Raw genomic sequence first — 16,967 nt, forward strand, 5'->3', positions numbered from 1 at the left:
TTTACTAGAACACCTACAAACGCAACTGAACTAAGGACTAAGATATGTTTGTTTTGTAAGCCAAGAATTTTTATTTTTTTACTTTTTTTATAGCTGATTAATTTATACGAGTGTTAGGAATAGGGGAATTCTACCCAATCTACCGATTGGGTAGAAAGCCTTTTTCTGTAGGAAATAAAGATTATATATATATATTGAAGATATTGATCTCGTTAACAATAATATCATTAAGGTCAACATACAGGGTGTCTCACGGTCAGCGTACATTAGAATATTTCGGGAAGTAATACGATTACCTTTTATCGATTAGATTTGAATCCTGCAAATTTGGATAATGGTATTTTCGGAGACCTGTCCACATGTGTCCGTGTCTTTAACTGGAGTTTTAAACTTTAACTGCTGCATCTAGATTTCCTTTTCCGATAATTCATTATCGAGCACATTATTGTAGCAAACAACGAAAGCAAAATTAGATATTTTCTAATTTTGCAACTGATATTTTGAGTTTTACTCTTTCATCTTTGAAGAGATTTAATTTTAGGCGACACCCTTAATGGTAACATTTTGAGAAAAACTATTTTTTTTCAGAAAGAGATAGAGTAGGGTAGAAAAACGTTTAATGGATGTTATTGGAAATGAAGAGAGGAACACAAAAAACATTAAACAGTGTTCCATTTAAAATAAGTTTAGGACAACTCCGGTATAACCGGAAGTCGCATAATGTCGCTGTTATTTCATCTGAAAAGAGCGTCTCCGAAAATCTCATTTCCTTCCGAAATATATAAGTATCCCTTGACTGAATATCCTACGAGACGGTAGCAATAAAATAACGTAAATGATGACATAGTGTATTAAAAAAATGAAGCAATCTTTATTATACAAAGATTCTCCAATTATTCTTGAAAGAATTTGGGCAATTCATTCCCCAGTATAACCTTTCGCTCAACTCCTTTCTCAGTAATGATTCCTAGACGCACCACACCTCCTGATGATCCATCGCGAGCCATTGCCAGAGCCAAAGCTAAAATTAAAAATCAATCAAAAATATTTCGCTATTAATTTTAATTAAGTCCCACTTTATGCGATTGTGATATAAAGTACTGACTTCAGCAAAAAATGGGAAGGTAGCTCATAAATGCGCCAAGAATCTATCTTGATACAAGAAAATTGTATTGGGTTAAACTCCGACTACTTTGATAGGATATACTGGCGGAAAATAAACTATCGGTGAGAAGGCGTCCCGAACACCAATCGGTAATGGATTAAAAACGTCTTTCTGAAAAAAAATACATCCCAGTGATATACTTACTTTTCAGTACAAACTGGGTGCATTCTTCCTTGGTCATATTTCTTTTGTAGTTTGCATCCACGTATCCATAAACGTAGCTGGATCCTGAACCACCAATGGAAACAGGCTGCCTTACGCACATACCTCCTATTGGAATTGAGTACACTTGTCCCCCTAAATATAGATCGGTGATAGTTATGCGTCTGTACTTAACTCTAAATATGGAAAATGACGATATCTTCAATCAATACAGCGCCAGTTCGTTACCTTTTTGCTTATCCCAACCAGCTACTAGGATGCCAGCCATGAGCGAATCTCGGTAATTGTAGCACAATTCCTTGAAGATATTCGCCCCAACTTCTACTTGCGGTTCTTCACCAAGTTCCATTCTTTTATATATGAGAAAATATCAGGAAATATATACTTGGCATATAGCGTGTTGTTGCATAAATATATCGACAAACTTCCAAGGGTGGTAGAGAACATTTTTGCTTCTCGAGATACAGGATCAAGAAATTATTAGTCTTGTTTTGTTTTTCCGTTAAATAAGACGATAAGAAGAATAATATCAATGCCTAAGCGCCGAAGTTGAGGTAAATTTCTCAAAAACTAATCAACCTTTAGCATGAAAAAACGAAGCGTTTCGAAAATATGTGTAATGTTTTGGTGAAGTAACTAAAAAAACATATCTTTTCCTTCAAAAAAAACCCAATCATATTTCGTCTCCCAGACAAAAACATTTACAAATTAAAGCAACTTTACTACCAGCTACAACAAAAAATTTTCCAGATTTCAACAATCTGAATCTCAAAAACTATTTTAGGCGATAAAACATAATATTTTTGTTTCGACGTTCTCTGCCACCGTAAAAGTTTGTCGATACATTCATTGGATACTGTGTACAAAGAAGTGTTAATAATTACCCATGGAAACATAATTGGTAAGATACGATGTCAGCAATCGCCTGTGTATCAGCAGCTGATCCAGATCGGCAGCAATAAATATAATCACTTATTTTGGTTAACTTATCAGTTACCCGATTAGCAATATATGCCCTGAAAATAAATAAAAAATTCAACTCGTGTCAGTGTAGTGGATTTAAAACGAGAACAGTCCCATAAAACTTTCCAACATTGTCTGGAAACATGTAATTTACACGTTATGCCCTAAATTGAGTCTATGTAACAACTTTCTTTGCACAGCATTAGCATTAGACACGCATTATAGTATCAAGTATCTACATAATTAGGACCACAATATTACCATCTCGGTTTTTTCATTTTCTATCTAGTGATTTCCTTTTTGAATTGCATCAAAACATTAAAATTTTCAAAGTTATCAGCTTTTTACAAAACTTGGAACTGTTGCTCCAAAGCTTTCGATTGTTACAATACAGGGAAAGCACTTACAACAGCAAGTTAATAGAACTACTTCAAGAAATCAAGAAGGCCGGAATTGAAAGTTTTTATTTTGAAAAAAACCGCATTAATGTGTGGTTTTTCAATCAACCATCATATAACAATATCATCCATTTATTCTCTTGAGAAAATCATTCTTCGGATTTATGAGTTATCAATTAGATGTCCAATCTATAACGTACCGTAGTTTTCGATTTATTTAACTAGGTGAACTATGATTAATTAATAATTCAAACACGGTGAAAGAACTTATAATAAAACAGATTACAACAAAAAATTGAACGCTGTTCAAAAGATCGTAGATTCAAATAAAACCTAGCTAACACAGCATTGTGAACAACATTATTTAACTAACATTTACATACAAAGGAAATTACTCTTTGTGCATAGTACATACTGAAAAATAGCTGAATCTCCCAGAAAAAGCGTTGGGGTACGAAATCTGTTTATGACTGTAGTCTTATTTTCGGTCGTAGAATATACAGTTTAAAAATATGCAACTTAATGTCGGGTAACCCTGCATATTCCAAATACTTATCTTGTAAAGTATCAGATGCACAGCATTTTTATGCAGTACTTGATGTAGTTAGAGTACGATTATAGGAAAAAGTATATTTTAGCTGATAAATGGACATCTCGGGCAGGTACATTGCATTGATAAACTTAGCATTCTCTAATTTGGAATATTTGGCGTCCTACTTCTTGCCACTGTTGTGTAAAACATAGCAAGTTCTACATCAAATTCGGTGAAAAACATTTCGTCCTTCTTCACATACCACTACCATATCAAGATCGTATAATTCGGAAATGTTTGTCCAGTATTCATGTAATGTTGTAATGCAATTGAAATACACTTACCCAGTAGTTGTTCTGGAATCGGCCCCAATAACTACGCCCCCTTCAAACTCCGCTGCCATAATAGATGTCTGAAAATATATAGATATTTATGTATGACATGGAATAATTAATATTACAATTAAAGTCTTTATGAAACTATTTGTTACATTTTACCCCTCGCCGAACCCATCGGAACCCTCTACAATACTACTACTACTTTACCCCAGTTGTAAGAGCAGCATTCATCCAATCATTAGATCCGTGCAAAGACATTGCTGTTTTTGAACTCTCCGGAACTTAGAATAAAATGGTCAGAAAATGCAAGCAATATTTTATTTAGAAAACGCTTGTAATGTTATTTGTATTTTATGGTTAACACTGGTTAACACGTCAAAGTCAAATCACTGAATTGTCAGGAGAGAGTTCGAAGGTTATAAAGGGCGCGTCTCGTGTGGAAATATTTTAAGAATTTTGAAATATTTGTTTAAATTTTTTCCATAATAATTTGAAGCAGATGGAATGGAATCATTGTTAGGGAAGAAAAGTTGATTTAATAAGGTTGAGCCATCGAGCTCAATAACAAATTTTATAATTATATACATACATATATTTGCAATAACCAAATTTAATGATATTATGATCGTGTATTAATCAATACGTTTAAATCTGAGAATAAATCTGGCTGTAACCCAATGTTGCAGTTATCAATTGATTCACCTGGCAACGGTGGATTAACCTCCGACAAACAAAAGTGCGACCTGGTGCGACAATCCACAGATTACAGAGTAGAGATTACCTCTGTGATCTGTGCGACAATCTAACCTTAAATTCTCAACGTGGTGTTCATAGATGAAGACAACTAGTGGTGTTACTTTGATGAGTTATGAGCAAAACTGTTTTTATATTTTAAAGCAATGGGTGAAGATATTGAGTCTGAGAAGAAAAAGTCCCATAGGGATAGAAAGTCGGGTAAGTTTTCTGCACATTTTTTAAAGTCACACCGGTTACCCCCGATTTATTATTACTAAAATGTTGACACTATTTCTGTTAACTGGATTCGCAGCGGGATTCTTCTGGAAGTGCCTTCTTCATTCAATGAAGATCGGCAACAATTCCCGCAAATTCGTCTCTGTCTTGGGCTCTTCTCAGCAGATAGTTTAAATATAAGCCTGTCCAATCCCGTATGTTTTTCAACCAAGAGCACTGTCTAAGTCCAGGACCACGTTTTCCCTCAATCTTGCCTCAATAATAATAATAATAATATTAGTTGTAGGAATCTGTACATGTCCTCTCTCATGACATGGCCAAGGAAAGCAGTATTTCGCTTTTTTATGGACTCGAAAATTTTTTTTAGATAAAATTTGTATACACACCTACGTAATTTAATTCAATATATGCTTTCATTTTGAACAAATATGCCTTTCCGAAGTATCTGATGATGGTCATACAATGGGAAAGTGCTTGGTCACACACCTGAACATACAAATTTTACTCAACACGCTTGTCCATCACTCACTTTGCATTTATATTATGTAGAAATAATTTTATCGATATTTATGTAACGTTTCGTTTGAAGGTCGTAAAGCTGACAAGAAGAAAAGCAAAAATCCAAATGTCGAAGAGCTAACCGATAAGCAAAAAAATCCAAAGGCGTTTGCCATTAACTCGGCAATAAGGGCGGAGCGCCGATTTCGTAGGAAGCAAGATATCGATACCAAGAAACAGCATGTGCCCTTAGTTGATAGGTCGCCAATAGAGCCGCCACCGATTTTAATTGCAGTTGTTGGCCCACCGAAAGTGGGCAAAACTACTCTAATTCATAACCTTCTCAAGTCTTTTATTAAAACACCGATTGGTAACATAAAAGGTCCTGTAACAATCGTGACTGGGAAGAAACGAAGAATTACTATTGTGGAATGCAATAATGACATAAATTCTATGATAGACTTAGCCAAAGTATGTGATCTGGCATTGCTTCTATGTGATGCTAGCTTCGGCTTCGAGATGGAGATTTTTGAATTTCTAAATATATGCCAGGTACATGGCATGCCACGAATTATGGGCGTTCTGACTCACTTGGACATGATAAAGAATAGCAAAACACTGAAGACTACCAAGAAAACATTGAAACATCGCTTCTGGACCGAAGTGTATTCTGGGGCTAAGCTGTTTTATTTGTCAGGTATCGTACATGGTGAATATCTCCGAAACGAAATAAAAAATCTGGGCAGATTTATATCCGTAATGAAATTCAGACCATTATTGTGGAGGCAAAACCACAGTTACATATTAGGGGATAGATATGAAGACTTGACAAATCAGGAACTCGTGAGGAAAAATCCTAAGTGTGATAGAACTATTTCTTTATACGGATATGTTAGAGGCGTGCCGTTGATGAAAGAAAATTCTATTCATATTGCTGGTAAGTCTTAACTACTAACTACAGAACTCAGGTTTAGACTATTGCAAAATTTCTAATCTTTTTCTAGGCTTTGGTGATTTACGAATTCACGATATAGCGTTTTTACCTGATCCATGTCCCCTACCGGACGAAATAAAAAAGCGCGCACTGATAGAAAAAGAAAAAATGATTTACGCCCCGTTTTCTGGAGTGGGTGGTATTGTGTATGACAAAGATGCTGTATATATCGAGTCAAAAAATGTTCAAAGTCAAATGAAAAGAGTTGAAAATGAGTCATCTAATATTGTTAACAACTTGATTGAAAGCAAAGAAACTGCAGACTTCAAGTTACAGAAACATCACGAGATGCAGATTTTCGCTGGATCAACAAAGCTAACTGCTGAAGATGTTGACGAGAATATGCAAAATGAAGGGCCAAGTACTTCTCATCGTCAATCGTTCAGAGAGGAGAAGGTTTTAGATTCCGGTAGAGTTAGGAGAAAAGTGATTTTTGACACTAGTGATGCTGACATGATAGCCGAGTCGGTCGGCGAATCCGAATCCGAGGATAATGAAGATGCGAATACTGTAATGCCACAAATTAATGAATTTGAAGTGAAATCGGCTCCAAAACCAAAGGGGTGCGATAGCATTACGTCAAAACTGAAAGAAGTTTTAGGCCAATTAAAGACGAAGGATTCCATTATTAATTCAGAAGCATCCTGTGAGAATTCAGATTCATCTTCTGGGGAAGAAGAACACGACGAAGACGACGTTGAAGATCCGCCAAGCTCTGATGAGGAAAACGAAGATCAGAGTGATAAATGGATGAAAGGAATTCAAAAAGCACGAGATGCTTTCTTAGACCGATATAATAATAATCAAAATCTCATGAAACTTGTTTATGGTACGTAGTCATTAGGTCAAGGAATATTTTTGTTAGAATGCGTCGGAATACTCTGATCGGACTTTCGTTGCCTCTCTAGTTTTTTTCTTGCAACGTAAGTTCGAACAGATATTTTCAAGGCTTATTGTTAACTGCATGTTGTTACATTTTCCAGCTGGTGTACAAGAGGAGTACAGCGTTGACAACGAGGAAACAGTTGGAAATGATGATGAAGAAGAGATTGGAGGAATGTTTAAAAAAGTGTCCAGAACGCAGCATATGTTGCAGTCTCGAAAAGACAATATGAATTTAATAGAGTCCTCCCTAATGTTTCCCTGGAACACTGTAACTAAGGACTGGACAACAGAAGAGGTATATCTGATTTTTACCCAATATCACGATCAAATAACAAATGTTTTTGGTATTTTCAGAACAAGGGATTGATAGCCAATTGCTTTGTAACTGGGAAATGGAAAGATTCTGAAGACGCCAATGAGCTTTTAAGGCTTGATGATGCCGATAATTTAAGCGACTTGGATTCGGACATGTATGGAGATTTTGAAGACTTGGAAACTGGTGTTAAACATGTGTCAAACACAGATAGTACCACTAACGCAAATTCGAAAATCGGTCAGTTGCTAGTTTTGCGTTCCTTTTAAATCAATTGCTCTTTAATAAGTACTTCAATTTTATGATATGTTTCTTCACTTAGGTGTCAAGCGAAAGCATGACGATATAGCTAAACACGACAAAGCTGATCGGGAAGCCTTAGCCGAAAAGAAAAGAAAACTTAAGGAAAGATTTGATGCTGAATATGACAATCCTGATAAGAGTAGTTATTATGATGAATTGAAAATGACAGCTGAAAAACAGGCTCAGCTGAACAAAAGTGTTTTTGAAAATATGCCTGATGATGTTAGAGTTCAAGTGGAAGGTTTCAGGTATACATTTAGATAGTTTATATTTTGAAGTTGATTTAAAACGTTCTGTTGGAATATTTTAGACCCGGAATGTATGTTAGAATAGAATTTGATAGTGTCCCTGCAGAATTTATCACAAACTTTGATCCAACTTACCCTTTGGTGATTGGATCTCTTAATATGGGTGAGGAGAATATTGGATACGTAAATGTAAAAATCAGGAAACACAGATGGTATGGCAAAATTTTGAAAACAAACGACCCACTGATCATCTCGTTGGGATGGCGCAGATTTCAGGTAAGTTATCTGTTCTGAGAAACTTAACTGCTATTGATGAGTGCCATTCTATTCTTTAGACAATACCGTTATATTCGAAACTTGAGGATGATTTGAAGTACAGGTATCTCAAATACACTCCTGAACACATATCTTGTAATGCTCATTTTTGGGGTCCAATTACTCCGCAAGGAACAGGGTTTCTGGCATTGCAAAGTGTCGAATCAGATCCCCAGGTAAGGAATTGTGAAGTGTGGACAAATGAATTCTTACTATGTTTACCATTATTTAAGATATTGAAGAAGAAAGGATTTAGAATTGCAGCTACAGGCTCAGTTCAAGAATTGGATAAGTCTACTCAAATTATGAAGAAGTTAAAGCTTATAGGACACCCGTTAAAAATATATAAGAAAACTGCCTTTATACAGAATATGTTCAATAGTTCCTTAGAAGTGGCTAAATTTGAAGGAGCAAAAATACAGACGGTATCGGGCATACGTGGACAAATTAAGAAAGCAGTTTCTAAGCCAGAAGGCTGCTTCAGAGCAACTTTTGAAGATAAAATTTTATTGAGTGGTAAATATATCTTTTGTTTCCGTTCTCATATGGAGACTATCTATGCTCTAGTGCAACATATTAGGTATTTTTCGACATCCAAGTGAAACTGAATAAGTACATCCATCTTTTATCTTCATTGGATGTACAATGTATTCAGTAGTACATTTCAAACGCTTTTTACTTCATTTAACAATGCCACGCTTGATTAAACCTACACTTTACATGTACTACATGCCAGTCATGTATATTTAAACGCAACAGAAAGTTTTTGGAAAATTATATTGTTATCAGTACTTTCGGGATGTTGTTTAATCGAATCGCATCATCTGCTATAAAACTTGTCAGAAAAATACGGTTTTTCTAAATTCGGCCAGCTTATGTTACCATCATATAATTACGAACAAGGTAATACGATAATCCATATACTTTTAGACATTGTTTTCTGTCGGACCTGGTTTAAAGTAGATGTACAAGAATACTATAATCCAATCACTACAATGTTATTACCCCCTGATCAAAAGAATCAATGGCGCGGCATCCGAACTAAAGGAGAAATTAAACGGGACAAGAACATCAGATATTCCGCAAATAAAGACAGTTTGTACACGGTATGTTTTCCTACATTTTCAGTTAACTATACTTTGTGACTGTGTGACTTTTATTTTGCAGCCGGTGGTCAGAGAATTGGCACCGTTTAAGCCTTTAATAATTCCGAGCAAACTACAAAAGGCGTTGCCATTTAGGGAAAAATTAAACTTTGGTGTTAAGTCATCAGATAAAAAGACGCATCTAGAAAGAGTCGCGGTTATACAAGAACCGCGTGAACAGAAGGTACGCCCAATATCAATGCTATTCAGATATGCTAACTTAATATTTACTACTATGATGATTAAAAACTGATGGTTTTGCATTTAAGGTTACAAACATGATTAAGATGATACGGACTCTCTATAACCAAAAGCAGGCCAAACTTGCAGAAGAAACAAAGCAAAGGTTACAAAAACACAAAGAATCCATTCAAGCTACAGAGGCAACCAAAGACAAAAAAATAAAGCAGAAAAAAAAGGAAGTCTTTCGAAAGAAAAGTAAAGCAGTAACAAGTGCTAACAACAAAGCGGAGAAGTAGAAATATATGTATATTTATACAAAACTACACATTTTTATTTATTAAGCCATTTGATGTGAATTTATTAAACCTTGATAATAAATAGTTTTAGGGCAAGTCAAGTACAATATTCCCAGTTAGTGAGTGTTTATCAAGATTTTTAAAAATTTTGATTACGATAATTCTATAAAATATATATTGAATAATTCAGATATGCCTTCCATATGTAAAACACACATCTAAATGCCCTGAAATATTTAAATCATTGAATGAATAATCTATTATAATAGTAGCAAAAATATTGAAGGAACTGCTTCTATTGGTTGGAGATCCGTGAATTCGTCCGTCGGATCATCGTATAAACGGATGTATGGGACATGGGCTTTAGAAAATATGCATTTTATCGTCTAGGTAAGGCTAGTAGGGGTAGAGTAGAATGAAGGCAGTCGTTCAGAGGATTGTTTAGTGAAGCCATCAACAAATAGGAGGGTGATATTTATCGGTTAGTAACTTGCGGAGTTGTAGTGGTGTAATTGTGGAGCTGAATTATAAATGTTGTTCTTGAAGATTCTACTAAGATGTGTGCGAAGTAGTAGCGTTGTTGCTGTGGTGGTGGCAATGTTGGGAGTTGAGGTTGTGGTTGTTGTTTAGAGGGTTTAGCCCTGTCTGGAGCTGGTTTTGCATGCTCTCCGACCTCTTTTTTATTTGGGATTCAGGAAAAATCCTTCCTGAGAGGCTTGGCCTGATTCGGATTCCTGCGAGCTTCCCGGGTTCATGCATGTCGCCTGTGAAGCCCAAATTTGGTTTACTGGGTGTACACTGGCCGATAAGCGAAATGCATTTTTCGACTGACCAAACTTTTCGATTGGAATTCGAGCAGAATGTACGGTACGGATTGCTACCGAGCAAGTCTTATTCGCAGTAAAGCTATCGCAATACTATAATATACAACAAACAACAAGATAATAATATATACAATGTTTCATTTCTGTGTATCAATATTAATGGCTAAGTAAAACAAAAACGACATTTTCATAACAATATAAAATTTGATTCAGCTAAATTGCTAATATCATTGCTTAATTGCTAGCAAACGGCAACACTAACTGTGGAACTATTATGCCAATTTAATACTGACTGTTGGTTGACTAATTCCCATACATAAGGTATGAAAAACTCTTCAGGTTGCTCTTCTTCGACGTATTTGAACTTTAGATCAGGAAATTTCTGAAATTGAATTAATCTTGGATGTAGTTTATTGTAGTGGGTTGAATTGAACAAGTTTTTTTGTCAAAAGCAGTGCCGGTTTAGTGAAACATGAGACTATATATTTAATATCCAAATTTCAACATTAAATCACATCCAAAGTTAACATTAGATGTAACATATCACAAAATTGAAATAATGTTACTTCTTCAGTCTTCTGGTTTTTTAAAGTAGCCACTAGGTCATTTAATATTGGTAAATCAGGAAAATATACAGTTCTAAAAATATAATAAAAAATATATTTATGCTATACTTACAGCCAATTTATCTCTAGGCCACTGTCGCCCTCCCTGTTGAATAACTTGTAGTACCTGAGATGCATCTACTTCTTGGTGGTTGGATTTCGTATTTAGCAAATCAGAGAAGTATTTGATTACGATATCGATATTGTAAATTATATCTTGAAATACAACATTGTCTCGAAACGCTTCAAAAACCTGTCTGTTATAGAGTAGAGTGTAGATCAGATTTGGATTATTTGTCAACTGCGAAGTTAAGCACGAGTTTATTATCTCAAGAACCATCCTCAGTACTTCTTCGAGTACATTTACATCCTGTTCTAATTCTGTCGAATCATTTATCTGAATGGTGGTCTCATCTAGCTTGATTTCTTTTCCGTTTTGTAGTTTTCTATGCAGTTTCTGGTACTTTTTTGCCATTGTCTCAAATAAAGACACTAATCTTTGGCTTATATAAGGATGTAAATCGCGAAATTGCGATGACATATTTGCTAAGGCGGCTAAACAATTCGTATGTAGATATTTGTCTCTCATTTTTAGCATGTTGTACTTAATCGTACGAATTATAACCAGAATTAATAAACCTCCTAATGATATTTCAGTGAGTTGGCGTTCAGTATACCACGTAATATTTTTTAGTTTCTGAAACAGCCCAAAACAACAAATTAGAAAAAATATATACAAATTTAATATTTTACACTTACGGTTTGATGAATAGTTTTGTTGAAAACATCGTCTTCACTTAAAATAAGTAGAATAATAATGGACATGTAGATGTGATGACTATGGCTATTTGGTGCATTGTACAAAGTTTTTAGAATTGGTATAATCTGAAATAAGTTTAATCAACCACCCTTTCAGAATTAAATATTTAAAAAACAGTTTATGCTCAAATACAAAATTTTTCACTAACTTACCAGGCCCTGTATATCCAGCCTACTTAAAAGAAATGTTTTAAACGAAGCATTTCTATGTAACAACAAATACAGTAGAAGAGTGGGTGCATCTCCATTAGCTTTTTTACAAATAGTTAAGTACAATGACTGAAAATCTAATTTGAAGATTGAATTTTCGTTAGTTGGTGGCAAGGGGTTATTATCTGTGAACAAAAAAATTGAATAGATTTCTAATTTTTCCTAGCCTAAAGCCTGTATCTCATGTATATTTTGTCTGAAGTTTCTTTCCATGATATTTGATTGACTTGATTCATTATAATTTTTGAACCGACGATAAAAATGTCCCATTTTCACTTTCTTATAGAGTAGAGAATGTAGAGAGTGACGCAAAATGTGTGTAAACATTTTAATAATATACAGGGTGATTCACAACCTTATGAACACAGAGCAGGGGCATGTAGAGGATCTCAAAACAAATCGAGTTTTCATTCAAGATTTTTTAGGTTCATGGTTAACAAGATACAGGGCGTTAAAGTCTCAAAAAAAATTGGTATTTTCTCATACAGTTTATGAGATATTTTGCTCAAATTTAATATAGGCTAATGTTAGACCCTTTACCCGTAGGTAAGGCGACTGGATGTTAAAATCTACAGGGTGTTCTTTTTTCTAGAGGTATACCCCTTTTACCCCCCGAACGTGTTTGTTGTGCGCCCCTGACTTCGGCCGAACACATTTGAATTTGTTGTTCAATTTAAGAATTTTCTGATCTCTTGCAGTTTTTTCGTATCTGTCTTCGTTTTCGAGTTATTTGCACAAATATAAGTCCATGTAGGGTTCCTGGGTGATTTTCCATTAATTTTCTTATAATTTTTTTACGTCCTTTTGTTGACATTTCAAGATAAATTGAAAAGTTGGTTACATTTCTGTGTATTTTTATTTAGATTATCTTACAGCCGATCTACGTTTAAAATTTGAACAAAACATCTCATAAACTGTAGGAGTTAAAGAGAAAATACCAACATTTTTTTGAAACTGTAACATCAGTTTGGTTTCTATAAAATAATCGGCTAATTCCCGCTGAAAACTTTATTTACTAATTGCACGTAGAATTTTCTGTCTTCTATTGTAGTTAGATTTTTCAAACATCTATTAAATTAGATTCTAATTAGGCAAAATACCAATTCAATGTATAATTTAATTCAAGTAAATGTAGCGTTTTCGTGTTTATAGTAATTTCCAGAATATCGTCAGTGCTCAAAAGACGTAAACAGGACTAATATACATACATAATAAAGATGATGGGTAAAGATACACAAAATTCTTTGAAGTAATTGCACCCATTGTAATCTAAATGTAATCTAAATAGAAATACAATTGAAATATTTAATTCTATGACTTTCTATTCTTCTAAACTGGTAAAAAACATGTTCAAACAGTATAAAGATTCAAATCAAACATTGCTGCCAAATTTATAATTGAGGTTTTTGCAAAAATGTTGATTCTCAGTGTGAATGAAATGTTTCACAATTTCTTCTGTACTGCCTAAGTATCCCCAGATGAATGACGCAATTTAGAATCACCCTGTATGTTCACAATCTTTTAATCTGCTAGTTCTACCAACAATGGTCCAATCACTTATAATTTAATAATTACCTTGATTTGAACAAGAAAATAAGCTGAGCCTGTAAGGATTGTTGACGGTAGCCCAGTTATGCACCAACACTAAAAGCAATAATATACTTTGCGTGGCCAGCGGAGCCCGTTGGAAATCACTCTGCTCAGATACTTCGGCATCTTCAGATTTTTTTGAAAATGTTAAAATAGACCAAAGCTCTGAAGCTAATCCTAAAAATATGCAAACATTTTTATTATTGAGTAAAACTTTTTTTTACATTCTGCGTAATAAGACTTTCGTGGCACTTCATCACCTGCATGTTGGCAACTTTTTTAGCACTTGACTAACAGTAAGAGCATGAAGCTTGAAAAAGTCAAACTGCGAACGCGAAAAGTGTACACATACGAAATTTCAACTGTGACTGAGATGGGATTTGGGTGATGCGTCCATAGCCGCAACAGATTAGTTTGCGAGGACAATTGAAAAAAAGTGTTGAAAAAATCGACTACGTCGAACTTTTAACTTTTATTTTGTTAGAAGAGGAGGAAAAAGAAGGACAATTCATTAAGAAACAACTTCAGAGCAAAAAAATGAGACGCATGATTCCAAAGTCGTCCAGACTAAGGCTATTTCAATCTTTTCATAAATGACTGTTTAAAACTAGATGATAATAAGTTTAGAGAACTATTCCGGTTAAATCCTGATCAGCTTGATTTTGTTCTATTACTTATAGCAAAGGAGATAGGAAGACCAACCAATTTGGTAAAATTTGGCTTAAAAGTATTAAGATAAAGAAACATTGAAAATGAAATGGCAATTTTTACAAATTTGACAAAATCTGGACGCTTATCATATTAATCCAGAAGTAAATAAGTAAAATAAGTTCAACTTTTTTCTCGTTTGCCAACCAATTCATATGTCAATTTAAATAAATAAATATTTTCACAATTCGGTAAAACTATATGGTGTTACAAAAAGATTGGAGCAATTTCCGATTTCATGGTGATAGAGAACATTCAACGGATATGAAAATGGTATATGTTTTTATCCGTAGACGTTTTTGGATTCGTAAATCGATGGGTGTTTTTGGACATCCTTAATTAAATTGTCATGGTCAGTCTTTCTTTGCGATGAATGGTTTCAGAATGCTCAATAATTATTCAAATGTTTTTAAACTCATCCTTGTATATCCAAAAAACTTATCTTCATATTTTTTCGGCTCTTCAAAAAAAAAAGCAAGTTTCTTCTCGGATTTGCAAAAAAGGATGTACCTAGTACTTCCCAACTATCTTTAGGCTTTTTATATAACATTGATAGAAGTAATAAATGGCCAACGTCCATTTTTGAAATGATTATTGATTACAGAGTTTTAGCCGCAATTGATAGCGGTTTACAATTGGAAGCCGCGGTTGCGGTACCCTAAGGAGTAATTTGCGATCAGCCGAGGGTCGCATTCGCACCACTGAAACCGTATCTTTAAAGTACTTTGCACATAAACGGTTTCGGTCGTGCGTTCCTACTAGAGATGCGTCGGCTCGAGTCGCAGCTAATGCGATTGAACTGGTAGACGGACCAGTCAAATCGGAGACGGAACTACGATTTCGCAGAAATGGCTCCTTTAAAATACCCATCGATTTATGATTTCGAAAATAAAAATTATAACATTTTTGCGGTCAAAGACAATAGATGGAGAAAAACAACCCCTTCAATGAGAAAAATGGTAGGTAAATTGTATTAAGATTTTTATTTAAGGAATTGTTCTTCTTTTCCTCTCCTTCTAACAAAATAAGTGTTAAAAGTTCGACGTCGTCCACACCTAGGTAGCACGTAAGATTGCAATTAACTTTTATTTAAAAAAAATTATCTTCCTATTTAGGCTTAAGAGTTAAACGCCTTCAAATTGGAAAATAAATCAAGTATTTCATTGAAAAACAATTGATAATCATAAAACCCATGACTAAACCACTAAATGTGACTAAATATCATTGAAAAAAATTATTTGAAATATAAATTGATGGTTTCTAAAATCGATTTTCTCTGTGACTTTTCTCAATATTTTTATAACTTCCTGTACGGTAAGTTTTTTCAACACCTCTCTTGAAATGTTTCCACATGCTGCTTAATTTGTTGTTTTAGGTGATCTACACTTGTTGAAGTAGTTCTATAAACAATGTCTTTAGAGTATCCCATAAATAAAAATCTAAAGGTGTCAAGTCTGGGGACTTAGGTGTCCATTGTATTGGTCCATCATTTCCCATCCGCCATCTGCAAAACGGATGTTTAAGTATTCCCGTATAATTTGTGCCTTATGCTGGGGAACTCCGTCCTGCTGGAACATGTGGTTCGCACGTAGATGCCGTGAACAATTTTCGACCATAAGTGACAATTGTTCTCGCAGAAATTTTACATAACCTGCGCTATTAAGGATTCCTTCGTAAAAGAAAGGTCCAATTTAAATCCCGTTTCTGTGGTTTCTTGGACGGGTCATTTTTTCCACTTTGAAGGCTTATAACTCTTAAGCCAAAATAAGCAGATAACTTTGTGTAAATAAAAGTTTATCGCAATCCTAAGGACTACCTAGGTGTGAAAAATTATTGGTATCTTTCTGGGAAAAAAGTTGTCAATGACGTAATTCACGCCATTTCTGAATTTACCATATTTTTTTCTTTTTGCCGAAAGCGTACCTTAGAACATCACATTTGAGACCCTATGATTATAATTTTCTTATCAGTTTTCGTTTTGGCACAGTAGACCATGGGCGTCAAGTTTGGATCACCCTGTGGTGAGGTCACGAATTGATCTTTTGCGGCTAGAAACGCAACACCCAAACCGTACCTTCTACTACTAAAAAAATCAGTGTTGGGCAAAAAAAATAAAAAAATCACTGATTTATTTAAATTAATCAAAAAAATCATGATTTTTTTTCATTTTTATTAAATCAATTGATAAATCCGCTTAATTAGCTGTTTTAAAGTCATTGCAACTGTTGCCGAGAAGATTCAAGCTAAGTTGAATCCATTCAATACTTGTCCGAACGCATTTTCGACGGAAACTTTTTGTCCCAACGGCCCGCGACTCGTTTTCGCACGTTGAGAGATGAACCGGAAATTGCGAAACACTTGCCCACTATAAAACAGTTTCTTTGTGCAACTGCATCGTCTGCGTCGGTCGAAAGGATGTTCAGCACATTCGGATTTGTTCATTCGGATATCAGGAACAGATTGGGAATCGAAAAAGGAGGGAAATTAGTGTTCCTCTTCAG

At 34.7% G+C, this 16,967-nt stretch overlaps 3 protein-coding genes and 1 long non-coding RNA gene across 4 annotated transcripts; 1 reads left to right on the forward strand and 3 right to left on the reverse strand.

Annotated features, from left to right (window-relative positions):
- Nucleotides 1-834: 834 nt before the first annotated feature.
- LOC109543854 (proteasome subunit beta type-6) lies at nt 835-3,946 on the reverse strand. The gene is made up of 6 exons (XM_019913771.2): nt 3,766-3,946; nt 3,565-3,632; nt 2,212-2,343; nt 1,556-1,677; nt 1,310-1,462; nt 835-1,021 (listed from the first exon to the last, which is right to left on the reverse strand). Exons 1-6 carry the CDS (start codon nt 3,814-3,816, stop codon nt 894-896), a joined length of 654 nt encoding a protein of 217 aa, XP_019769330.2. The 5' UTR covers nt 3,817-3,946; the 3' UTR covers nt 835-893.
- A 379-nt stretch (nt 3,947-4,325) lies between these two features.
- LOC125504790 (ribosome biogenesis protein BMS1 homolog) lies at nt 4,326-9,806 on the forward strand. The gene is made up of 12 exons (XM_048667269.1): nt 4,326-4,512; nt 5,120-5,965; nt 6,033-6,851; nt 7,006-7,202; nt 7,262-7,460; nt 7,543-7,771; nt 7,834-8,047; nt 8,107-8,262; nt 8,320-8,602; nt 9,017-9,192; nt 9,254-9,415; nt 9,501-9,806. Exons 1-12 carry the CDS (start codon nt 4,458-4,460, stop codon nt 9,708-9,710), a joined length of 3,546 nt encoding a protein of 1,181 aa, XP_048523226.1. The 5' UTR covers nt 4,326-4,457; the 3' UTR covers nt 9,711-9,806.
- LOC125504791 lies at nt 4,514-5,112 on the reverse strand. Its single transcript, XR_007281696.1, has 2 exons — nt 4,917-5,112; nt 4,514-4,784 (listed from the first exon to the last, which is right to left on the reverse strand). It is a non-coding gene; the product is annotated as an uncharacterized LOC125504791 (long non-coding RNA).
- Nucleotides 9,807-10,652: 846 nt separating the features above from the next.
- On the reverse strand, nt 10,653-15,046 carry LOC125504795 (dymeclin-like). Its single transcript, XM_048667285.1, has 6 exons — nt 14,977-15,046; nt 13,744-13,971; nt 12,112-12,293; nt 11,899-12,024; nt 11,213-11,836; nt 10,653-10,916 (listed from the first exon to the last, which is right to left on the reverse strand). The coding sequence occupies exons 1-6, from the start codon at nt 15,044-15,046 to the stop codon at nt 10,776-10,778; spliced, it is 1,371 nt and encodes a 456-aa protein (XP_048523242.1). The 3' UTR covers nt 10,653-10,775.
- Between the last annotated feature and the right edge of the window lie 1,921 nt (nt 15,047-16,967).

This window comes from Dendroctonus ponderosae, unplaced genomic scaffold, assembly GCF_020466585.1.
Source record: "Dendroctonus ponderosae isolate FM_Combo_2020 unplaced genomic scaffold, Dpon_F_20191213v2 Dpon_F_20191213_6, whole genome shotgun sequence".
Taxonomy (NCBI): Eukaryota; Metazoa; Arthropoda; class Insecta; order Coleoptera; family Curculionidae; genus Dendroctonus; species Dendroctonus ponderosae.